Source organism: Rhinoderma darwinii, chromosome 1, assembly GCF_050947455.1.
Source record: "Rhinoderma darwinii isolate aRhiDar2 chromosome 1, aRhiDar2.hap1, whole genome shotgun sequence".
NCBI classification, from domain to species: domain Eukaryota; kingdom Metazoa; phylum Chordata; class Amphibia; order Anura; family Rhinodermatidae; genus Rhinoderma; species Rhinoderma darwinii.
This window is the reverse complement of record NC_134687.1, coordinates 621,063,382-621,090,629: the sequence shown is the minus strand read 5'-3', so window position 1 is coordinate 621,090,629 and position 27,248 is coordinate 621,063,382. Positions and strand designations below refer to the sequence as shown.

The 27,248-nt window shown below is 41.9% G+C and overlaps 1 protein-coding gene across 1 annotated transcript in view; it reads right to left on the bottom strand.

Annotated features, from left to right (window-relative positions):
* Positions 1-8,011: 8,011 nt before the first annotated feature.
* Positions 8,012-27,248, bottom strand: part of SLC1A3 (solute carrier family 1 member 3) — a 57,825-nt gene continuing 38,588 nt past the window's right edge. Inside the window, exons 4-10 of the mRNA XM_075842039.1 lie at positions 21,455-21,659; positions 20,420-20,462; positions 19,617-19,909; positions 17,383-17,616; positions 15,367-15,561; positions 13,636-13,770; positions 8,012-12,262 (exon numbers count right to left, since the gene is read on the bottom strand). Of these exons, the coding sequence (XP_075698154.1) occupies positions 12,058-12,262; positions 13,636-13,770; positions 15,367-15,561; positions 17,383-17,616; positions 19,617-19,909; positions 20,420-20,462; positions 21,455-21,659 (1,310 nt within the window). The 3' untranslated portion in view covers positions 8,012-12,057. The remainder of the gene's footprint in view (positions 12,263-13,635; positions 13,771-15,366; positions 15,562-17,382; positions 17,617-19,616; positions 19,910-20,419; positions 20,463-21,454; positions 21,660-27,248) is intronic.

Here is a 27,248-nt window from a genome sequence, read left to right as displayed (position 1 = left end):
ATATATCTACTTCTGATTTATTTACTGATGTATCTACTCCTGATTTATCTATATCTGATGTGTCTACCCCTGATTAATCTGTATCTGATGTATCTACTCCTGATTAATCTGTATCTGATGTGTCTACTCCTGATTTATCTATATCTGATGTATCTACGACTGATTTATCTATATCTGATGTATCTACTCCTGATTTATCTATATCTGATGTGTCTACTCCCGATTTATCTATATCTGATGTGTCTACTCCTGATTTATCTACTGATGTATCTATTCCTGATTTATCTATATCTGATGTGTCTACTGCTAATTTATCTATATCTGATGTGTCTACTCCTGATTTATCTATATCTGATGTGTCTACTCCTGAATTATCTATATCTGATGTATCTGTTCCTGATGAATCTGCTGATATATCTACTCCTGATTTATCTATATCTGATGTATCTACTCCTGATTTATCCATATCTGATGTATCTACTCCTGATTTATCTGTATCTGGTATATCTACTCCTGATTTATCTATATCTGATGTATCTACTCCTGGTTTATCGATATCTGATGTATCTACTCCTGATTTATCTATATCTGATGTGTCTACTCCTGATTTATCTATATCTGATGTATCTACTCCTGATTTATCTACTGATGTATCTACTCCTGATTTATCTACTGATGTATCTACTCCTGATTTATCTACTTGTATCTTCCCTTCCACAGTTGTTATTATCTGTATTTTTTTAGAAAACTCTTGTACTTTTTTTGGCAGCTGAGCCTCCAGCGCCTTCCTGACTGCTCCCATCGCATCTCACATTCCTGCTGCTCCTGACTTGGGGCTGTGTTCATATTGGTACCATACAGATTTCTGCAGCAATTCCGTTGAAAGTCAAAGGCTTCCTGCTGCGCAAAAACGCACCATTTCCTGCATTTTTCGTGGCAGAAAATGGTGCATAAATTACTGCGTCTTTCCCAATGTTAGGAGATGGAGACATTGCCTCAGAAAAACGCAGCAATTCTGGACACTTTCCGTAGCAGGAATTGACATGCTGCATCTGAAAAATATGCACCACAGGTCAATTTCTGGTCGGAAATTTTATGCAGCATGTGGATGAGATTTATTAAATATCATCCAGTATGCTGCTACTGTATTCTGCTGCGTTTTTTCCGGCTGAAATTCCTGATCTCAATAAGGGCAGTAAGATCTCTGTGCAATGAACTGCCCCTAGTGGCAAGTGCAGAAAAAGCTATAATTGTATCCTAAAGCATAAGAGGCAGTTCAGTGCCGGGCCCCCCACTTACCACATGCTTGCCTTATAGTCTTTGCTACTTCTCCATAGTCTCTTAGTGATCTGTATACCTGCGTCCAGGCCTAGTGACTCCAATTTATTATACTGGAAGGGATAGCACAGTCATAGGAATTATTTTACAAAACAGATAGGGATCACAAACTCAAGTGTATATATGTATGTGTGTGTGTGTGTGTGTGTGTGTGTGTGTGTGTGTGTGTGTGTGTATATATATATATATATATATATATATATAATTCTGCTGTTTAGTTTGTGAAAATAATAATATAATGTAGATGTGAGAGACAGGAGTAGAAATCATGGTTGTAATGTCCATAACTGTACTCTAGAGGGAGATACTGTTACACAGGACAATTAATGGGGAAAGGACTGGATGAGGTCATCCCATTGTGGGCAAAAAGGGCCTTTTATAAAGTAGCTGGAAGCGAGGACAAAGTCCATGTAATGGTCTCAGCAGGTGTCCATTATATCTCATTGTACCCAGGGACACTCATTCATTTGACTCTCAGCAATAAACTATGAGATGACACGGATGGAAGTGATAGATAAGCAGTGGAGATGTGCACTTCATACAGTTTTTCCTTTCCCTAAAATACTTTTTCAGGGCCTTGAAGAAAATCCCACTGCAACTGTTTACATAAATGCAGACCCAGGCTGACCCCGTGACACCGCACAGTCCATTCTCATACTAGGCACGTCATATGCAGTGACACGTAGACAGGCCGAGCATAAGTGATGATGTCATTGCATCAGTCCTGTATACAATACGATCACTTGGACATGCCTCAATGGCCGCACACCTCTCTGTGTGTGTATGTAGATTGTTTCCCACATTACTAAATTATTGGTTCGGTATACATGTAGCAGTGTCACGTAGGGTTCGTGGACCCACTAGGCCGTACCGCCTTGGCGGTATGGCAGCTGGCCAAGAGGGCGCAGGTTACAGTCTATAGTTCGTATAGGGTACCTGTGGCAGCTCGGACAGTAGCAAGGCAGGCTCGGCTGGGACTAGGCAGCAGGTAGACGTCAGGTGTGGAGTAGCAGAACAGGCGTAGATACAGCACAGCACGAACAACTGTACAGCACGGCACTAGACCAGGATCGCACGGGATACAGGATACAGGAACAGGGAACACTGGAACTGGAAAACACTAGGAGACCATTTGCTTAGACAAACTAGGATACGACAAACAACACCCCGGCAAGGATCAGAAGGGCAGAGGCCTTCTTATAGTCCAGGACATCATGTGAGTTGATGATGATGGTTTTCATGTTCGCTGGCCCTTTAAGAGCAGGCACGAGCGTGCGCGCGCACCCCACGGGACACAGCGGACCGGAGCAGAAGTGAGCGCTGGCGTCTCCTAGGAAGGAGATGGGGACCAGCGCTCACAGATCCATGGCTGCGGGCGTTGGGAGGTAAGTAAAAGGACGGCCCGCGGCCATGGACGCTACAAGCAGGAACTGGAGGAGGAGAGGAGAACCAGTAAAAAATAGGTGCATGGAACATGTGGCTGCACTTTTATGGGGCAGATGACTGAACAATTATGGGGGCACTATGATTGCACCATTTAACAGGTATGTGGCTTGCACTGTTGTTAGGGAGGAGGATGGCACTGTTAATAGGGAATGTGGCTCTAATTTTATGGGGCAAGAGGCTGGCACCTTGATACAGGATCTCGGCATTCAGCCTCTGTCAGTTTGTCTCTCAGGTCACACATCACTTCTAACACTACCAGGCGCTCAGACCCCGTTCACGTCACAATGTCTCTGGCTCACTCTTGGCCTGCACTTGCAAATCAGTTACTGGCAGGTACCTCCTTCCCTCTACACCTTTATAAGCCTAACAGCATTAGGCGCCAAGCACACCTTTATATATTTCATTTGGACTCGCCTCCTTAAAGTGCGAGTGCAGCAAACCCCCATCTCTACGTTACACCCTCGCCTATACATTTAACTTCAAGAGACCTGCCCCCTTAGGCATCCAGGGCCACATTTCCCCGCCGCCAAGGGAGCACCACCACAGCTGACAACCACAGTATCGCCAGTATGACACTAACTTCAGGGCCTGCACATCCTGGTCATGTGACCACAGGTCCTATCTACATAACATTTATCAGCACAAAATCAAACGCTATTGTAGTTTGGCCACTAAGAGGCAGAGATCGACTAAAATGTACATAAAACTGCTGCAAAGAACAACATATATAGACACATGCTTCGTCTTGAACCTGCTAAGGGCTTATTTACACAAACAGGCGATTTGCATCCGTGCAGGACCCGATTTAGCAGATCCCTGATAGACTTGAGTGTATTGAGGGATCCATGAAAATGGGCAAAAATAGGACATGTCCTAATTTTCATGGGTTGTTCACACAGTCCATTAAAAAAATCGGCCGTGTGAATAGCCCCATAAAAGTCGATTTTAATGCAGCCATGTGACGGCCATTATAAAAAACGGCAGTCACAGGGCCGATTATGCCGTTCGTGTAAATGACCTCTTAGAAATTAAATAAATAAAAGTACAGTCAAATTCACATTTGGTGCATCGGGCACATTTGATAACTCTTCCCGGGTTTAAGTGATGCCGTCCCTGGCATCACCCTGGAACCTAAAATAAAAACAATTTTTACTTGTCTACACATGGTGGTCTGGCCCACCATTCGTTTTAGCGTCCATATTTGTAAAGAACTCTGAGGCCCAAGGGGGCTCTTTCCACACCTTACATCTTCCCTGGTCTTTAATAGATGCCGGCCGGCACTCCTCAAATTTCTCATTTGTACAAATCTCTGCGCCACAAACTTTGGCGTCTGATCCTGCTGTAATGGCTGGTTGGTGTCCGATGTGTCTTTACTGATAGGAGGCTGCCACAACTGCGGCTGCTAAGAGGGTAATTGTGCCATTTCGCTGACTACGCCAAAAGGTAAGGTGTATGGTTGGTCCAGCGTGGTACATAGCCCGTATAGGTTTGTCACAGAAGAGATGGAACAGACACCAGAAGCTCATGGCAACAGAAACTTTACTAGGCCAGTGTTGATAACTGCGGTCTTCAACTGCGGTTCAGGCTGGCGGTTAATGGCTGGTGGGCTCACTCTTTTGTTGGACAGAGTCAAGGACATTCCTCCCTGATGCAGGGGATGTCCGGTAAATTCAGGTCTACAAGGCCGCAACCTGCTAGCTGCACTGTACTTGCTACACTGCTCATTTGCCTTACATGGGGAGGCCCCTGCCTGTCACCTGCAAGCAGCTCCAGTATCCACAATCTCAGGCCCACCAAGGTCGTGTTTGCCGTACCACTCAAAGCATCAGCTTACCAGCTTCCTTTACTTCCACCCACTCACTCTTGGCGAGAACTGCAGCCATTTTATACATAACAGTGCCAAGTTCTGGTGCTAGGGGTGGCACTTACTGTACAAAATGGCTGCTGTTCCCGCCAAGTGTTTAATGAGTGGGTGGAAGTACAGGAACCTGTTGACAAACACGAGCTATCACCGGTTTAGTAAAGTCGTTTTTGCCACGAGCTCCTAGTCTCTGTTCCATCTATTCTGCAACACACCTGCAAGGGCTAAGCACCACATTACATGTTTGCACTGTTATGGGGGCAAGAAATTGGCACTACTAAAGGAACACGTGGCTCCACTGTTTTGAAGGCACTGAGGCTGTACTGTTTAAAGGACATGTGTCTTGAACCGTTATGGGGGCACTTAGTTACCCAAGTGGTGTTTTTTGTTTGGAGGGTGAAGGCTCTGCCTTGTCTGACACATCCTTGACAGACAAATCCGTATTTGCTTACTGATACTGATCTTGTTTCCCACTCTACAGGCAGAGATTCATCCAACATTTCCCTGCACAGTGAGAGGTATGATTGACTGCCAGGGGGAGCTGTGAGAGGTAGGGGGCTGAACCCTCTGGGTGACCGCATGACAGAACTTCTGCTACTTGAGAGCTTATAGGGCTGACAATCAGGCATGGTGCTTATCTGTTTTCAATACTTAAGGGGTACCCCAGTTTAAGCAATAAAAGCTATTCATCGTACAAATGAAAACGTATCCAATTTTCTAATATGCTTTATGTATCAATTCCTTTTTCAAGATCTCTGTTTTCTGTCATTCCATACGAACCTACATTGTTTACTTCCAGGAGAGATGGACATTTATTGGACACACTGGTGAAAGGCTCGTTACAGTACAGTTTTCAGAGCTCTGCACCTATGTTGTATTTGGCTTGAGCTTTACAAATATAGCTACTTGACTAATATTTCCTAATATAATGTAAGTCGCACTTGAAAGACGTACAGTTTTTGTATATCAAGCCATTTTAATGTTACTCTATAGAGAAAAAAAAGTCAATGTAAAGGATCTGCCAGACACAGCTTCTGTGTCGACGCCCGTGGTTAATCAGTCTGCACCTGCTCCTAGGTCTGATAGAGTGACTCGATCTGCTACCACTCAGGCTGGTAGGATGAGGAGTGGGAGAACCTATCACAGCCTGGCCAGACGGAGCTAGCTCCTGCCCTCGGTCTATTTATACCTTCATTTCCTGCTCTTCCTTTGCCTGTGATTCTGTCTTGTTTCCTGGCTCTGCTGTTCCTACTAGTACTATTGACCTCTGCTTCAAATTGACCCTGGCTTACTAACTACGCTCCAGCTCTGCGTTTGGTACCTCGTACACTCCTGGTTTGACTCGGCTTGTTGACTACTCTTGTTGCTCACGGTGTTGCCGTGGGCAACTGCCCCATTTCCCTTAGCTTCTGTGTACCTTTGTCTGTTTGTCTGTCGTTCACTTATTGAGCGTAGGGACCGTCGCCCAGTTGTACGCCGTCGCCTAGGACGGGCCGTGCAAGTAGGCAGGGACTGAGTGGCGGGTAGATTAGGGCTCACCTGTCTGTCTCCCCACCCAGTCATTACAGTCAAACAACTTTTTTTTTAAATTGCTGCAAAGTTTGGAGTTCACTTAAAGAGGCTCTGTCACCACCTTATAAGTGGCCTATCTTGTACATGATGTAATCGACACTGCAATGTAGATTACAGCAGTATTTTTTATTTAGAAAAACTATCATTTTTGATGGGTTTATGACCTATATTAGCTTTATGCTAATGACTTTCTTAGTAGACAACTGGGTGCGTTTTACTTTTTGGCCAAGTGGGCGTTGTACAGAGGAGTGTATGACGCTGACCAATCAGTGACCAATCAGTGTCATACACTTCTGCCCATTCATTTACACTGCACTAGCGATATAGCTATATCGCTATGTGCAGCCACATACACACACATTAACGTTACTCAAGTGTCCTGACAATGAATATACATTACCTCCAGCCAGGACGTGATGTCTATTCACAATCCTGACACTTCGCTAACGTTTCTGTGAGATTTACAGCAAGGCAAGCGTAATCTCGTTTTAAATGACAGTTTACAGCGTAATCTTGCTAAATTACGCTTGCCTTGCTGTAAATCTCACAGAAACTTTAGCGTTTCTGTGAGATTTGCATACAAATTATTTAAAGGGTTATTATAAAGTAACGGCATACTACTAGGATCACTTCTTGATCGGTGGGGGTCACTTGAATGGAGCTGTGCTGCAGTTCCCTGCACAGTGTCTAACTCCTTCTTTCTAGGGATCGGCGGTGGTCCAGAGGTCAGACCCTCACTGATGAGAAAGAGATCTTAGCGATACACCGTAACTTTATAAGATTGGAATACCCCTTTGAGAATTCCTAATAAACTTATTGAAATATAGAAAGTGGGGAAAAATTGTAGAAAAAAAAATTATCCTTCAAAAATATTAATATACAGTATTTAATATTCTTCTTAGCCCTTAGATGCATATATTCCTATAGAGGGAGTGGTAACGAAAAAAAATATAGATGAAGACTCGGCTATGGACACCCTCTTTTATTTGAATGAGCATATATATTTTTGCTTTTTTCCTTATTCAAAATTTTTAATTTCTAAGGCTTCGTTCACATCTGCGTCAGGGCTCTATTCTGATGTTCCATCTGAGCTTTCCATCAGAATGGAGCCCTGACTGAAACAAATGGAAACCATAGGTTTCCGTTTCCATTACCATTGATTTCAATGGTGACGGATCCGGTGCCAATGGTTTCCGTTTGTCTCAGTTGTGCAAGGGTTCCGCAGTTTTGACGGAATGAATAGCGTAGTCGTCTTCGGTATTGATTCCGTCAAAATGACGGAACCCTTAAACAACCGTGACAAACGGAAATCATTGGCACCGTATCCGTCACCATTGAAATCAATGGTGATGCAAACTGAAAACTATGGTTTCTGTTTGTTTAAGTAAGGGTCCCGTTCTGACAGGAAGCTCCGACGGAACGTCAGAATGGGACCCTGACACAGATGTGAACGAAGCCTAACAGTCTTTAATTTTACACAAACCACAAATATTTATTTTGTTATTCATTTATCACATCATATGTTAATATTTTTTCCCTAATTTTTGAATTTATCTTTCACTTTTAACTCTCTCTCGGACATACCAGAATCCCTATTTTGTACATTAACATGTTTTGTGTTTTCTTAAATTTTTTCAAATTGAATTAAAATTTTCTAGCAATTCTGAAATTTATTTTTTTCTTTTCAATTTCTAATAATTCTGTCTTTCTTCATTTCTCTTTTGCCTTTGTATATATTTTTCCTTAATATTTTTAAAATTGTGGGCCCAACACAGAATATGAAAAAATACAATGTTTTCTTTTATAATCTATTTTTTATTGAAAATACAACTACAAAGTACAATTCTTCAATCCACACTGGGTACATGAAAACAGAACCAGTAAAGGACATGTGGAAAGAAACTTCTATCATACCTGATATTCATGAAAACGTTAGTTATATGACAAAAAACAAATGATTTTTAAACATTTTTTATCAAATAAATGACAAACTTAAACATTAGGACTTCATCAAAATGTTCACAATATTCCAAAACAACATGCACAGTTACGCTCTAAAGTTAAGTTTTGTACATAGAATTTTTTTTGTATCTATTATAAAAAATATTTCTACTTACATTTCATAAGATCTGTATTTCTCTATTCATATTAGCAAAATATAACATTTATATTGAACTGTATATCTCTGTCTTGTAAAATGGATGTAAGGTACCCAGTTAAAACGTTCTAGCATACGAAGATATTTCTGAGATAGCACATAGTCTGCACTTAAAAAAAAAAAAGACCTCTTTTTTCACACATTATATATACAGAACAGTTATTATATAACCTTTAAAAAACATAGGCTGAGATACATTTGGGTTCAATGTCTGGTGAGTATTCATATCAGATTTCAAAAATAAATGTTAAAAGGGTTGTGCAGCATTAGAAAAACATGACTGCTTTCTTCCAAAAACAGCGCCACACCCGACCACAGGTGTTGAGTGGTATTGCAGCACAGCCCCATTAACTTCAATGGAGCTGAGCTTCAATACTCCACCCAACCGGTTGTGAGGCGCTGTTTTTAGAGGAAAGTAGTCATGTTTTTCTAATCCTGTGGGAAACCCCTTTAACTCTATAACGATGAAGAAGAAAAAAAAAAGCTATAAAATTGTTGGTATACAGATGCTTGGATTTATCATGTCTTACTTGAAAACCCACTGGGCATAGAATTTCAGTAAGGGTTTATGCACATATTCATATTACAAGTCCATTTTGGATAAATCCTTAAAGGGGTATTCCCATTTCGGACATTTATGGCATATCCACAGGATACGCCATAAATGTCCCAAAAATGCAGGTCCTACCTCTGGGACTTGTACCTATTCTTATCTCTAGAACGGGGCCCCCTGACCTCCATCTTACCTTATCCTGCTGTCATTGGCCTCCAGTAACTTAGTTACAAGGTAGCTGGGAATACGGAAACGGCCAAACTCGCTGTGCTATGCTGTTTCCTTAACTACCATTGACTTCTATAGGAATTACTGAAGCAGCATAGCACAGTGAACTTGACTATTTCCATACTAAAGGCTACCTCGCAACTCAGTGGCTGGAGCAACAGTGGGAGAAAAGAAGGCAAGATGGGGGTGAGGGTCTTGTTTTAGTGATAGGTGTGGGTCCCAGAGACCCGAATCGATCGTACATTTATGACATCCTGTGGAGATGGGAATTCTCCTTTAATTCTGTGCCCATAGACTGCTATTGGTTTATAATGTGCCCCCGTGGGTTTCAGATTTTATACAGGGGCCCACAGAGGCTTTTTCTCGATCCGAGAGAAAAAAAAATTGTGGCATGTTCCATCACATTTTGTATTGTGAAGATATTCTCGCCTTAGGCTGAGTTTACATCTGCATTCTGTGTTCCAGTTTGCTACAGAATAGTGAGAAAAACTGAAGCGCCGGATTCCAACGGACACAACGGCGCCCAACGGAACCCATTGATTAATAGGTTTCGGCTTGTTTCTGTCATTTTGCCGAACAAAATAGCGCTGCATGCTCCCATGCAGATGTGAACAAGCCCTAAGTCCACGTTCACACAGGGTTTTAGGGGTGCTGTTCTTCTATAAGATGTTTCTAGAACTGCTGCCATGATAACCATATGTGCGGTGCGGCAGGTAAAAATTGCACACAAAGGAATTTTTTGTCTAAGGCGAAAAAGAAAAGTATAGCAACATCACCTGAAGTGGGATAAAATGTGTGAATAGGAAGTCCCGAATCCTAAGGGTCATATACACGGAGGATTAGGGATCCATGTTTTATAAAACCGGCGCCCATAGACTGCTATGGAATTATAATGAAGGCACAGCAAGGTTTTTTTTCGGGGAGAATCCATGAGAAAAAAAATAATGGCGTGTTCCAATGCATAGCATATTATGGAGATAGATTCTCGTATTTTCTCATACACACAGTAGTTTGGAACAGTAGGGACTCTGGGTACCACCATACTGGGCACAAGCTTTGCCATGTGCATGGGTCCTAAATTACTAACATCACATACCTGACCAGCAAAAACACCACTAAAATGCCCAATATGAATGTGGCCCTCAAATATTTCTACATGGACGCAGTTAGTAGCCACATATTAACACAACATTAGAGAAAAAGAAAATCCAAATTTGGGACCAAGAGGCAACACAAGTGGGGGCCTAGGAGTTCTCTGAATGGATCCTGTATAAAAACTCATCAGAACGGAACAGTCTGGTGCAAAGTGATGCAGTCCCATAGACATGAATCCGTCATGATAATTAGAAATTTTTTAAAGGTGAACACACACTAAAATGATTTTGACTTGAGAGCAGCATTCTTATATCATAAAAATAAAAAACATAAAAATTACTAATAGCAGTGGCTTTAGCTACCACCAAGTCTTGGAGTAACGATAAAAGAGATGATTCTGAAACCTTCAAGTAAATATTAATTTAAAAAAATTCCAGCAAAACCTATCATATAAAAACAATTTACTATATTTTAATGGTTGTGGACGCACAAGTGTGTATCTGATGGGGGATGATTATTTTAATAAAAATGCTGTGTCCCTTTTAAATGTGTACAATTCACAGTTACATAATTTTGAAGGGGAGCCCTCATTTAAAGGGGTTGTCCGCTTTGGACAATCCCTCTCTGTTAGAAGAATCTCCCAACAATCCAAGCGGATCACAGTGTGTCCTGCTGCTAGGACGCACAAAAATCCAGCAGTAAGTGTTCATTTTCCCTGCAGCGCCACCACAGGGGAAATGAAGCACTACACAGTGCCTGTTGAAATCAATTGGCTGTCTGTGTCATACATGGATTTGACGGATCTTCCAGAACGAGAAACGCTCTTTGTAGCCACTTTTGGCCCGACTAATGGAGGAGGGTCCTGAATGTGTCCTTCCTCTTTTATTACCTCAGAATTACCAAATAGAGTATTTGAACATTTTGTTTTTTAAACAGACAATCCCTCTAAGAGCGCATCAGACTGGGCACCTAAAGTGATAAATGTTTCTCATACTAACACCTCTAAGTTTGGTCCTCGAAATCTGTTCTTCTTGGCTGAATCTAGAAGGATTACTAGGAGATACTTTTAACATCTGAGGTGCCCCATGTAATGAATTTCCCCTTTAAAAATCTAGGGTGTAGTTTGTATTCTAAATAAGGGGGCACACAGCGAAAACTCAATGTAACCAGACTAGGGAAATAAGAAGTGGCGTACATAGGGAAGACGGAGCCCTATAGCCAAATTTACAATGGGGCCCCTTCCATGCATTGACTCATACCATCCGTTACGCGCCTATCTGGAATCAAGACTACTTGTTCACCTACACGAGGGTTGGTGGAATCCTTCCCTGGTCTAGTTTCCTACCTCTTGTTTGCTAATGTTGCAGAGCCTGTGAAGAAGAATAGACCTCTTCAACTTTCCTCCACCCATGGGGAAAACCGAGATGGAACTCCCTTCCCATGGAGCCCCAAAGCAGCTGCATGGGCGGCCTCTATGGTACGTACACCCTTGTTAGAAAGTAAAATCATCATTATTACCAATCACTGTAAAGTCCCACCCCTTAGGTTCCCAGTTCATATGTGGACATAGAAAACCATATAAAATAAAACCCTTGTACAAACATGGCAATATCATTACCTGGTTAGTACAAACTGGTCAAAGCCACGTTGGTAAAATACTATTTAAAGAAACGGGTATTGTGGCACCTGCGAATGGTGGTTGTCTGGTTACACCCAGTGTTACATCGTCACCAGACGATGTTTGCAAGTAAAGACAAAATGGAATGGATGTGTTTCCCGTCGGTTAATGGAGACTCTGGACGCTGCCTACATCTTCGTTTCGCTGTCTAAGGGTTTCTCGGCTTCATTTTCCTGGGAGATCAGCTGGTATGGTTTCTTCATTTCATTTTCCTCAATCACTGAGTTACCCATTTCGGCATCAACTTTCTTCAGCTCATGTCTGGACAAATGCTCCACTATTCCGGCACCAAGAGAGTCCCCAAGCACGTTTGTGGTGGTACGGAGCCGGTCCCTGTAATTATATAAGCATGTCATGAAAGACAAGCCTAGTACGGACTTTGGCATGAATAAGACAAGGCCAAGATGAAAGCCTTAAACCAGCAATACACATGAGATACTGTAATTGTCGGCCAAATGATCATTCGGCCTTTAGCTATTCATCCTACTCTACTAAAAACATGCAAGCTCGGCTTAGGTTGTTATTTCAATGGATAGAGATGGGAATAAGTCAGACCCCTCAGGCAGCAGCTTATCTCCCGCAGGAAAATAGGATTGGACACGGTAAAATCCAACATGTCCAATCCTTCTTTCCTTTGACATCTGTCATTGTGGGAGAGTCAATGTAACTAGAATAAAAAAAATTTGCAAATAGTTTTGATTAAAAATATCCTACTTGTCGAAAATTTTTGCAGGAAAAAGCAGGTTTCCTGCATATGTTGTGGGAATGTAAATTAATTCAGGAATTCTGGATGGAGGTATTAAATATGATTGAAAAAAATCTATGACATCAAGATATCCAGGAACCCCTTGGTCTGTATTTTGGGGGATAAAGAAATAAAGTTCAAATTCAGTAACGTTAATCAAAAAAATGTAGGAGAATCGGTAAAAAAAACTTCTGTATTATGCTAAGAAATTATAGCAAGTAAATGGATATCGCCGGTTCCCCAAATAAGCCTATGTGGCTTCAGTATTGTAAAAGGGCTGTTGGACTGGAAGAAATGTATTATCTTAAGTTAAATAAAAGAGTAAAATACATAAAGATCTGGGACATATGGGAAAATAAGGTATTAAATCGATGAGATGTGTTTTGTTTTTTTGTATTAAGTGTGTTATATTGGATTGAATTATATATCAATATGTTCTTCTTGACAGAGGGTATGTGGAAATTTGATGTTTAACGTTTTTTCAAATGTAAATTGTTAAATAAAAAATAAATAATATCCTACTGTTTTGTGACAACTCCTATGCAGATCTATGTGTCATGTCTAACTCTGCAGTCAAAGACCCTTCCATCAATCCCCTACTGCTTGCTCTTACATTGGTTAGGATATCAAGAAGAGGAGGCAGGGGGAGTGGAGTAACACATGACTACACAGAGATTGTTTGTAGTCTGTTACCATGGAGTTCTGCATAGGACCTGTAAATGCAAAACTATAAAAGATTTTTAACCAATAGTTTTTTTTAATTTTTATTTAGATGCAATAAAAAATGGTTGTGGTGGACAAAGACTTTAGGGTTACTTTAGAGGGTGCATGGGACCCTGGATAAAAATATTCCATGGATATCCCAGAGGCTTGATTTGAATCTAAGTGTCACCTTCTATGACGTGTCTGCATGAAGAAACATCTAATTTGTCCTCCAAATGAACCTTTAGTAAATACTTACAAAAACCAATCAACTGCAATGATCAATGTGATGTCTTCTGTTGGCAATCCCACCGATGTCAGCACAATAACCATGGTGACAAGGCCAGCCTGTGGGATCCCTGCGGCTCCAATACTTGCAGCCGTGGCTGTGATACTACAAATGAAGAACAGAATAATATTTCATACTGAGAACATTGTCATAAATCTTCTCTAAACCGTAAACGTCCTGACTGGTGGATGACAGCTTCCATATCGTGGTATTAAATGTAGTTGTTTAAAGTTGTCACTAGGTTTGGAGACACTAAGCCATCTGGGGTTTAGTTTTCCAAACCTGCCCACATCAAAACTCGCCTTCTAGGCAACAGTTAGTAAAATTAATGATACATTACTGAGATCAGTCTGGAAGCGTCAGCAGGGTGTAATGTCCTCGGCTTCATGTGCGGAATGCGCATGCGCCCGATACCGCCGGACTCCTTTCCTGGTCTCCTCTCAGAAACGTGTAAGTTGTTTTACTAACTAGGCAATCGGTTTCGACGTGGGTAGGTTTATAACACTAAACCCGAGCCACAAAACAACATGCTGGTGGTTTAGTGTTTCCAAACCTAGTGACAGGTTTTCTACACAATGTCTGACACACCCTCTTGTCTTGCTTGTTATTTTTATTTTTTTTATCTTTTAAACAGCTCTTTTAAGAATATGATAGAGGGGGAGACTGAGCTTGGATATCTATAGTTTTCTATAATTATATTTTATATTTTCTTGTAAAAAGCTTTTTTAACTGGTATTAGGACTCATAGAGAAAGCCTGTGAGTCCTGCTTCCCCCGCCCACTTATAGAGAAAGCCTGTAAATCCTGCTTCCCCCGCCCACTTATAGAGAAAGCCTGTAAATCCTGCTTCCCCCGCCCACTTATAGAGAAAGCCTGTGAGTCCTGCTTCCCCCGCCCACTTATAGAGAAAGCCTGTAAATCCTGCTTCCCCCGCCCACTTATAGAGAAAGCCTGTAAATCCTGCTTCCCCCGCCCACTTATAGAGAAAGCCTGTGAGTCCTGCTTCTCCCACCCACTTATAGAGAAAGCCTGTGAGTCCTGCTTTCTCCGTCTACTCATAGAGAAAGCCTGATTCCTGCTCTCCCCCCCCCCCACTCATAGAGGAAGCCGGTGAGTCCTGCTTCCCCCACCCATTGGGCATCCTATTGGTCCACAGCCTCCTCAATGTCCGCTCTGTTCATTTTTTGCTTGTACTTCAATAGCAGCACCATTTTATACCTAGTTATGGTGGTGTCCATATATTTAGGGATGATGGGGTACATATATTTAGGGATGATGGGGATTACATTAGATATCGGAGGTGCGGTCACAGAATTCTATGATCGCACCTCTGATAAAGCAGGTGGGTGGGATAAACTAAAGGGCAAGGGAGAACTAGTGGGGAGGGCCAACAGACACACAGAGGGGGGGCAGAATAATTAGTAAAGAACAGCCCTGTGTCGTTACGTGGGTCAGTGAGGTATCGGCACAGGTCTGTGTGTATTCTAACTCTTAAACACGAGACGGTGTCGAGAGAAAAAAAAGAGACAGATAAAAAGCAGAACTTCCAGCTGGGCAGGGGTAGAGAGAATAGGAAGAAATGTGTACAGATTTAATACAGACTGTATATTAGGAACTTTATTAAGTATTTACATAGAGTATTAGTTAAAAAAATTTGTGTCCCCGGAAAACCCCTTTAAGCTCTAATAATGGCATTAATTACCTGATTGTAATAATCTGTCCAAAATTAAGGTCATAATTGTTGACTTGAGCAATGAAAATAGCAGCCAGGGCTTCATAGAGGGCTGTGCCGTCCATATTGATTGTAGCTCCCACTGGTAGAATAAATCGAGTCACCCTCTTATCCACCTTATTGTTTTCTTCCAGACATCTAAATGTAATTGGTAATGTTGCAGAGCTAGAAAGAAAACCGTGACATGTGAGCAGTATGCATGGTGATACAGAGGAAACCGTTATATCATAAATGTATTTACTAACTGCTATGGCTGTGTTCACCTGTTGCGGTCATGCAATTTTGCGTTTAAAAAAATGCGAAAAGACTGCAATGTGTGAACATAGCCTAAGGTTATTTAAAAATGAATGAAGCAATTTTTCCATTGTTAGATGTCGACAACACAGAAGTCCCTCTGAGAATTAGTGCGTTAGGTTCCCACTATACCCTGTATCAAGGGACACAATCTACGCCCTCGAGCGTCACAGCAGAAGCTACCACACAAATTTACCAGGGATAAGAGCTACGCCCTGTTCCCGGCTGCGTCATGGGACCGGTACTCCACGGCCCATCATGTGCCACTGTGGGTCACAGCAAACCGCTACCCTCCACAGTACCACTCTCGTCCGGATGCCACCTTACAGGTTTTTAGAACAGTCACTATCAGTGTCTTTGTTGGTCAGCGACCAAGGTGTTTGCCTGTGATATTAAGTGCTATGCAAGACAGGTACAATAGGCAATTCTCTGAATGGCTGTATATTGCATGACCATTACATATGGCAGGACCCCCACTTGTCTTTACACCTCCACAGATGGAAGAAACGTTGCGGGCTGAACTCACTGCCCCAAACTCTCTCAACCACGCTCTCTAAGATGGCGACACCCTCCAGCAGTCTCTCTCTTCTGGCTGTCCCTTTAGTGCCAATTCTCCACCCCTCTGTGCATGGCACTGGTACCATGACACACAGTGCTTATCAAGTGCTGCTGCCATAGTAGCGCTACCGCTCTGTTTCGCTGCAGCCAGTATCACCCTGCTTGCGGCACCGTGCCTAAGGCGGGCAGACAGACACAGAGGGGAAAGAAGACGGTGGACAACACGGAGATATACAGGAGGGAAACGCACAACCAGCAATGAGCCACACCATATTTTACAGGGGCTTATCACCCCCTTACATGTGTCTGCCTCTCTTGCACTCTCATATAATCTCATCATTCCAATCATTTTGTTTAGACAGACACGACACGTAGAAATGAATACGGAAACCCACAAAAATAAGAAATCTCTCTGAGTAACGAGGGTTCCAGGACAATTTCTCTAGTGGATTGTAGTTCATGAGTAATTATGCGCCATGACCTCAGTCCTGTAAGCCTATGTTCACATTACAATTGAGCCTTGCGTCGGAGGTATATGTAAGTAGCATTTCTTTATGCCGTCCTTCGATGGAAGGCTGAGACGAATGCCACGGTGTAGGCATATAGTGGTATACTTTGCCAATAGGTTCCCATTGTAAAAAAAAGTATACTTTTTTTTTTACTATATTCCTCTGTATGGTATAGCATAGTCTATCGCACTATTCTGTACAGCAAAAATAAAGGTATGCCGATGCATACTCCCCGATTGTACGTGGCCCTATGGACACGTTCAGCAGATGGAGTATATGCCAAACTTCGTTTACAAATGATATGTGAACAGAGTCTAACATCTCTTTGCATGCTGGTGGTCCCTTTTGCCTACAGTTGCACACCCTGCACATATGGTATGGTGTTGCAGATAATCTCTGGCGTTGGTAGTGAGTGAGCTTTCTGGCTGATGCAGGGTGCTGGATGATAGGTGTTGGTTCATATATTCTGGTACAGTATGTACACAGGGAGGGAGGGACGTATGTAACAGCTAAGGGTCCTATAGGGCCCTGCCTCCACCAAATGCCACCTGAGTCACTTTACCCAATTGATTTTAGGGGGACAGCAATTTAAGTGGAAAACGTAAGAAGACTTTAGAGGACTTACCTCGAAGAGGTGCCCAGGGCTGTGATTAAGGCTTGCAGCAATCCTCCAATGAACACCCAAGGGTTTTTGCGAGTGATCAGAAAGTAAAGTAGAGGAAGAACAATGATGGCATGGATAAGCAGTCCTATAATAACAGTGATGGTGTACATGCCAAGCTGTCCTCCAACTACCCCCATATCTTCCATCTCGGCAATCTTCCCAGCGATCAAGAAGAGAATTCCAATCGGGGCATACCTACGAACACAGTAATCATTCATTATTAAACTCATATTAAAAAGGTTTTCCCAGAAAAATACAAATAGATATCATATTAAGGGGGTTCAGACATCTGTGCTGGTCCTATTTTATTGGCGAAGTTGTCACACGTCTCATCTCTCTACTGAAATGAATAGGCATTACGGAAACTTACAAGTGGCCCCAAGATGGAGCTAAAATCAATATCAAATAACGTGCAAAGAAAAATACTATTTTAGGGTCAATGCACACGATGCGTATTACGTGCGGTTTTGCTGCTCGGATTTGCGTGCGGCAAAACTGCAGCGTAATACAGTACCAGCATAAACAGTGAGATTCCAGGTAACCTCATGTCCACGCTGCGGTATTTTTTGGGACGTAAATTGACCCACGGTGCATATTTTCGAAACCGTGGCATATCAATTTCAGATGCGTTTTTTTCTTGCGAATTTCTTACGATTTCCTGCGGTTTTGCTGCGTATTTTTCGCAGCAAAAAACGCAACGTGTGGATGTAGCCTAAAAGAGGTTATGTGGGAACCAAAAATTATTAGCAATGTACTCCCTGCAGTATGTGAGTACACTCGCTAATATACACTCCGGTCCCCGTCACGCTGATTATGAGATTTCCATCTATTTTTATAGCGCTGCCGGAGCACCAGAAATCTAGTGCGCAGCCTTCTTTGATGACGATACGACTCTTTGTCATGTAACCAGCCCCGCTGTACTCTATGTATAAGCAGGAGCAGAAGTACAGCGATTACATGGAGTACAGCGAGGCCGGTCACATGACGAAGAGTCGTATCGTCATCAAACAGAAGCCGTGCAACTAGACTTCCGGTCCCCCGGCAGCGCTATAAAAATCTATGAATATCTCAGAATCAGTGAAATGGGGGACCGGAATGTATATTAGTGATTGTACTCACATACTGTACAGAGTACACTGCTAATAATTTTTGGTCCCCACATAACCCCTTTAAAGAGCCATCATTGCTTTATTAGCTTATCATAATAAATGGAGCTATTCCATAAAAAAAGAACATGTAAGAAAGAGTCTAAGGGGTTTACCCAAGTCTAAGGGGTGGAGCATGTACACTTGTTCAGACAGGGCTTTCACCAATCACATTCACTGTTGCTCCGCAGACTGGTCACATGACAGGTCAATGAAATTGCTAAACTATATACTCTAAGACGGAACCCCTAAAGACTATTCATGAGCAGTCATTTTGATTAAGAGACAAAGAAGGAATTCAGTATAACAGTGTCAATTATAAGCAGAAAATAACCCCCACGGCTCTAAAAAGTGAAAAGAACAACAAAAACAGCATTTAGAGGACTGGTGCTCTTAAAATACAAAATTTTAACTAAAATTTGGATTCGTGTACATAGCAGTTTGAGCTTCATCCTCACCACCGAACTTGTGTCACATGGACCCTTTATAGAATCTCTATAGAAATCTATGAGCCCATACTGTATTTCTGTGGGCCTCAAATTCTACACTGGAGCAACCCATGAAAAAAAAGTTGTTGCATGTAATATAACACGCCAGGTGCAGACACAGACAGCAGCGTCCCCCATGTAACAACCGTATATATGGACCCCTGCTCTCGAATAGCGTATCACTAAGTATCCCCTTTACGTCCCTCTAACAAACCACCGGTAATTATGGGCTATAAAATGTATTAGCTCAGACTCTTACATGCAATCTTATAGACAGTAGGAAGATGTTTTTAAGGTGTTGCCACTATATCTACTGGGCCCCTGTACAGTTGCATAGGTTACACATGTGGTATGTCGGCCCCATCTCATGCCATATTACAGTAGTATCCTCCACTAGGAGTATTGCTTCTAAAGGAGAACATGGTGTTGCATGGAGGAACCATACGGCATCACATGGAGGGTCCATATTACAGACCGATAGTGCACGCCGTCATGGGACTGTAGACATGTCACTGCTATGTCCATGAGGCCTTACACGTATCATCAGTACATTGATACTTACCACATAATTACTGCAACCAATCTCATAATTGCCTCATTGAGGGAGTCAAAGAAGTCCTTTAGGGCTTTCCCTTGTTCTTTCATGTTTCCTATCACCAGACCAAAGCACATTGAGAACACCACAAGTCCCAGTGCATTAACGCCATTCACTGCTCCCGGGATGGGGACAATCTCCTCCCGAAATTTGGTCAACGTCTCCATGGCATCGGATACATTGTTCATGACTGCAGACAACAGGGTCTCATTTTCTGGCACAGGAATCTTGAACAGTTTCTTCTCATAGTTCGTCTTGAACTGAACAGGAAAAACAGCAAAGTTTAATAATAAAAAAGAAATCTATCACACCGAGTCAAACTAAAAACAAAGATGTGAATCATAGTTATATGTTATCATTTTTATTGCTTCAATGCATCTAAAATAAAAATGAATCAACTCTTCCTTGATGAAAAATCTCCTATGCAGAACTTTGTGTTTCCATGGTTACAGACTACAAACAAACTCTGTGTAGTCTGATCCCGCAGTCATACTCCCTACTTCTTGCTAACACATATTTGTTAACACACGTGCATGGGGACTTATAGGTCTGCATAGGAGCTGTATACATAAATGCAAATTTTATAAAACAGTTTCCATTGGCATGTTATATCTATTTTTGGGAAAACCGGGTGACAAATATTATGGCCGCCATCACAGTTCCCATAGTAGTTATCACTCATCTTCCAAAATCTAACCATCAGCCATTAGGGCTATAATAATAGAAACAGCCACGTACGCAACGTGTAGGGGGTTTTATGAACATCGTACCTGTTTGAAGCAGGCCTCAACCATATTTGGAGGGAACATGTTTCTGTCAGAAAGAAAGATGGCATTGCCAAATGTTACAATACAATTACAAAAGATACAAAAGATAGTGATATAATATAGTCATGTAATAAACAGCAACATCACAACGAACTAGTAACTGAAGCTGGCCATGCATATACGACAAATAACTCCTCCCACTTTATAGGGGGTGTAGTGGTAGCAATCGCACCGGGCGCTGATGCCTACAGAGACCCAGATGGGTGGCCTCATAGACACTGTAGTAAGGGTCCCTGTATATGCAGCGGCCATGTGCCGGTAATGTGACACACGGCCACGATCCGCGCACCAAAACCGCATGTGGTTTTACTATAAATTGCCAGAGTTTTACAATTTTGTTTTTGGCTGCGCAGAACTTGGTTGCAATGGCCAAAAAGACCAGTAAAACCGTGGCCACGCAGCATACTACCAGCACATGACTGATATGTGTACTGGGAGATTTAAGTTGTGTTCACACGACAAGGTAAAATCAAGTTTTTTACTACAATCTGTGTAAAATTGCCGCAAACCCGTACTGTTTCGCCACGATTTTAAAAAAGATCACTGCAGAAAAACGCAAATTGACTGCAAAGTGTGGAGGCAGCACTACTGGGCAGCACTTTTTTCTGATTTGATTGCAACATGGGCACCCGTGAAGAACCTTTAATAGTCAGTTTAACCCTTAAATGGAAGAGATTACAGTAAAATTCCTTTTGTCCAGCATCCAATAATCCAGAAATTTTGGTAATCCAAGTACCCATTTCCGGCGCAAAAATTGTAATCGAATTTCACAACTCCAGAAGATGGAGCAAAAACGACCATTTAGGAAATTCCTCTGACGTCAATGTTGTATTTTGGGTTTTTGGATCTTTTCTACCCTTTTTTCTATAGTATTTTATGACTGTCCAATAATCCAGAATATTTGATAATCTGGTGAAATCCGAATGAGAAAATGTCGGATACTTCATGTTGATTATTGAACAATTAATATTCACGCACCTGATTAAATCTAAAAATGCATCAGCAGCCGTAACTTGCTCAATTTTGCCCTCTCGATGCATTTTGTCTTTGCTTCCCTTTCCAGGGTGGATGATAATGACGATGATAATTCCAATGAATACAGCAATGACCGTTGTTGTCATGTAGTAGACGACCGCTCTTATTCCCATTTTACCAGAAGCCTTACTGTCCAGGGAGGACATGCCTGCAAAAAAAGAGTTCATTTTAATAGTCACAAGTAGCGCATGAATCATTACAGAGGTCAAAATCTTCAGTCACTGGTCCATGTTATATGTTTAACAATAGCGGGCGGACACACCCGGCCGTGGAGCTTAAGTGGGCCCAAACGATCCCTCTGCCCCATATGAGGATACCGGTGTTATTAATGACATGCGACAGGTGGTGGGCCATATTTTGCATTGGAGATTCTAGTTACGACTTTTCTAATGATTCCATAGTTAGAGAGATAGAGAGAGAAATAGAGACAGAAAGAGAGAAAGAGAGAAATCAAGAAAGAGAGAGAGAGAGAAAGGAAAATGGGATTTATATGAGAGTAACAATGAGGAAGAAGAACATCAATGGTGTCCTACAGAAGTGGGATAATATTCTACAACAGGGATATCTATCTATCTATCTATCTATCTATCTATCTATCTATCTATCTATCTATCTATCTATCTATCTATCTATCATCAACTTCGTGTTACTTTTATGCTTACCACTAGTTGATTCACAGTGAACATAGTCATTTATTTATATTTTTGAACAATTCATTCCATATACACTACCGTTCAAAAGTTTGGGGTCACCCAGACAATTTTGTGTTTTCCATGAAAATTCACACTTATATTTATCAAATTAGTTGCAAAATGACTAGAAAATATAGTCAAGACATTGACAAGGTTAGAAATAATGATTTTTATTTGAAATAATAATTTTCTCCTTCAGACTTTGCTTTGGTCTTGGAATGCTCCATTTGCAGCAATTCCAGCATTGCAGACCTTTGGCATTCTAGCTGTTAATTTGCTGAGGTAATCGGGAGAAATTTCACCCCATGCTTCCAGAAGGCCCTCCCACAAGTTGGATTGGCTTGATGGGCACTTCTTGCGTACCATACGGTCAAGCTGCTCCCACAACAGCTCTATGGGGTTGAGATCTGGTGACTGCGCTGGCCACTCCATTACAGATAGAATACCAGCTGCCGGCTTCTTCCCTAAATAGTTCTTGCATAATTTGGAGGTGTGCTTTGGGTCATTGTCCTGTTGTAGGATGAAATTGTCTCCAATCAAGCGCTGTCCACAGGGTATGGCATGGCGTTGCAAAATGGAGTGATAGCCTTCCTTATTCAAAATCCCTTTTACCTTGTACAAATCTCCCACTTCACCAGCACCAAAGCAACCCCAGACCATCACATTACCTCCACCATGCTTGACAGATGGCGTCAGGCACTCTTCCAGCATCTTTTCAGTTGTTCTGCGTTTCACAAATGTTCTTCTGTGTGATCCAAACACCTCAAACTTCCATTCGTCTGTCCATAACACTTTTTTCCAATCTTCCTCTGTCCAATGTCTGTGTGCTTTTGCCCATATTAATCTTTTCCTTTTATTAGCCAGTATCAGATACGGCTTTTTCTTTGCCACTCTGCCCTGAAGGCCAGCATCCCGGAGTCGCCTCTTCACTGTAGACATTGACACTGGCGTTTTGCGGGTACTATTTAATGAAGCTGCCAGTTGAGGACCTTTGAGGCGTCTATTTCTCAAACTAGAGACTCTAATGTACTTGTCTTGTTGCTCAGTTGTGCAGCGGGGCCTCACACTTCTCTTTCTACTCTGGTTAGAGCCGATTTGTGCTGTCCTCTGAAGGGAGTAGTACACACCGTTGTAGGAAATCTTCAGTTTCTTGGCAATTTCTCACATGGAATAGCCTTCATTTCTAACAACTAGAATAGACTGTCAAGTTTCACATGAAAGCTCTCTTTTTCTAGCCATTTGGAGAGTTTAATCGAACCCACAAATGTAATGCTCCAGATTCTCAACTAGCTCAAAGGAAGGTCAGTTTTATAGCTCCTCTAAACAGCAAAACTGTTTACAGCGGTGCTAACATAATTGCACAAGGGTTTTCAAGTGTTTTCTAATCATCCATTAGCCTTCTAACCCAGTTAGCAAACACAATGTACCATTAGAACACTGGAGTGATGGTTGCTGGAAATGGGCCTCTATACACCTATGTAGATATTGCATTAAAAACCAGACGTTTGCAGCTAGAATAGTCATTTACCACATTAACAATGTATAGAGTGTATTTCTGATTAATTTCATGTTATCTTCATTGAAAAAAAACTGTGCTTTTCTTTCAAAAATAAGGAAATTTCTGAGTGACCCTAAACTTTTGAACGGTAGTGTATATATATCTCAACTAATTATTAAAATAGGCCCAAAAAGGCCAAATCAGACCTGTCCGTCGAAGGCAATCTCTGGTATCTCGTTCAGTATAATCATGTAAATGGCAATATAGGAAATTATGTGCCATACAATGATAATATGGGCAGAACAGTGTTGGTTCTATTGTCTTGGGTCCTGGGTTCGAATCAGGACAGCACCTGCATGGAGTTTGTATGTTCTTCCCAGGTTCTTGTTGGATTCCTCCGGGTTCTCCAGTTTCCTCCCACATTCCATAGACATCCTAATAGGATAACTGGCTTCCTATGAAATTGGCCGCAGTGTGTGAGAAAGAACAAGTAGATTGTGAGCCCGCTGGGGGCACGGACTAATGTGAATGGTGACAATCTCTGTACAGCGATGCAGAATATGTTGGCGCTAAAAATTCATGGAGGAGGTTCTTGGTCAATACAGAAATAGAGCTGTAATGCACATTAAAAAGACCCTAGGTATTGTGATAGCCTGTAAAAGGAGAGAGGGCACTATTTACATATAGATGGGCAACCTATGGGAACAAGCACTGTTAATCCCTCCATTGCAGCATTTCCCCTAAAAAAAAAAAATATTTTGAACCATTCCCGAGTTATTGTGGTCTAACAAATTCTTCATTTCCAAAGCAAAAAAAGCTAAAAATACTAATGACTGTCATTATAGTGCCCATAGGGGTTGACCTCCAGCCAGTGGAGCATATGGAAGAGGGGGGCACCATAACAAAGATCAAAATAGGCCCCTCATTATGATGCTGGGTTTTGCGACTCAGGACAGAAGGGCTTGGTGATTGTTTCCACCTTGAAGCAGCCATGTGTTCTGCCTCTATGGTATGTACGCCCTTGCACCCAGCTTTTCCGAGTCCCTAAATGGCATGCAAATCTGAATTTAAAGTTACATTACCCAGCTCCCTCATTTATACTGCTCCACCTGTTTCAGAGTAATAATACTTCACAGAGTAGTTCTCATATTATATGAACCAGGAAGCTCAGGATGAACAGTAATATAGGTCCTTTGAAATGAACGGAATTGTGGGAAAACAAAACCTCAGAAATAAATTTAAAGGAAATAAACAATAAAATAAAATATCATCATCAGTACTTGGGAACTATATGGGCCTTGACTAGCTATTTTACTGGACTGCAAGGGCAAACATATTATAGGCAGATAAGGCAGCTGCTATGGGGCCCTTGGAGAGCGGGGCTCAGTCCTGGTTGGTCCATCCCCTTTTATATTTGATGGCGACAATCTGTTCAGGAATCCCCTCGGTAAAGTAACTGCACTATTAGCAAACAAGGGGCTCAACAAAGTCATGGAAAGGGCGTGGAGGGGGAAACAAACACCAGACCCTTCTGTCCTGGGTTCCAATGGGATCTTCTTTCATCTAATGCAACTTCATTATTAAAGAGAATCTGTCCCCTCTCCTGACATGTCTGCTTTAGTAAATACTTTCCCCATGAAATAACAATTCTGGAGCATCTTTTCTTAGAACGCTACATTATGCCATTCCTCTGTTATTCCTCCTAGAAATGTATGCATACATTTACAACTGAATGTTACTAGTTGGGGTGTGTCGCTACACAGACTGGGACTGTTCAATCAGTGTTGACAGCGTGAGACTGTGTGTAAGGACACGCCCCTTTAATAAGGGGAATGGTTTCACCCACTTGTCAATTTACTCATACATTTCTAGGAGGAATAACAGAGGAACAGTACCACACAGAAAATACTTTCCAGAATTGTTATTTCATGGGGATTACAAGTATTTACTGATACAGACATGTCAGGAGGGATGGGAGCTCCTCTTTAAACTAAATTGACAAACTTTTTGGGATAAGTGTTTATACATGGGAACACGGGGTAATATGGGCATTCGCCTTCAATTTACCATATGGGCACAAACATTCAAAACATGAGAACTGGTAAGTGAGGGCTTCCAAATAGAAGACATTCTGTTCAGCTTCCATTCACCCGGCCTTTGTTCTGGGCTGATGTAGAGTAAAACTGGATTTTTCCCCGACCCCGCAGCCCACAGAAGGGCTTGTTATGTCTTTATATGGGCTCAGTGTGACCGTTTCACACTCGGTTAAGGAGAAAGGGGCCAGCCTAATAGAAAAAGAGGGGATTGAGGGAGATTTTGTTTGCGAGTTCTGTTTGTCCCTCACGTCATTCCTTTGACCATTCGAGTGTGTGTGAGGCAGCGTGGGGAAAGAAATCGCCCGGGCTACACTTGGAGTTGCTTTGGCAACTAGAGAGGCCATCCTTGTTTGTGGTGCCCATTGGCGCTGCAAGTTTCCCAGGGCCCGTCACAGACAAGAGAGGGGGCAGGTGGGGGCCACCGTGCATGGCGATGAATACAATATTAGGGATGTGGGAGAGAGATTTGCTGGGGATTAAAGGAGAACATACATCTACTCACGACAATGGAGGCTTTTGCAAGCTGCCTGTGAAAAAGAGGACGACTAACACAAAGGCCGGTGACACATGACGGATACAGAACTAACTTTATTGCACCTCCATCAAGTATCCGTGTCAGATTTCCATTCAGCGCTGACAGTGATTAGTACCTCATATAACACTAAGCATTTGTGATAGTCACAACACAACTCTGCATTGTCCGTCACAATAAACAACATCGCATTTATACAGTGCGGCGACTTGTTAATGGACACGTTTAAAGGGGGTTTCCGGTACGTAAAACGTAATTGTTATATACATAAAATATGCTGCAACTTTCGAATATAATTTGTGTTTTAATTCTTCACCAATTTCAAGACCTCTGCTTGCGGTCAGTGAATGAGAAACATTCTTGTTTACATCCAGAGGCTGGACACCTAGCATATCTTAATACTTCTCACAGCTGAAAAGCGGATACAATTGTATCCAGTCTGGACGATTCTCTGTGAGGTACATACATCAGTGGCACAAATTTCCCTCCTATCTGAATAGTTTGCTACAATGTATCAGTGCGGGTAAAATGGAGTCTACGATGTTTAGTTCACAGAGGATTGTCTAGTCTGGATATAATTATAGCAAACGCTCATCTGTGAAAGGTATTAGGCCCCGTTCATACGTTCCATATTCACCGTGGATTTTGGCTCCGTAAAAAAAATCAATGCAGACTTTATTTGCGGAAATTTTTTATTTGCGAGAAGAAGGAGCATGTTCAATCTTTTTGCGAATTCTGCATGGAAAAGATATTGATTGAGGCTAATTCTTTTTGGATCCACGACACATTAACTGCACGTCCTTGGCAGAATTTTGGAGTGTCAGCCTCAAATATCTGATGCAGATCCTCTTGTAAAATCACATTGGATTTGCCATAGGCAAATCCAGGACATATGATCAAACTTTACAGGTATCTGTAT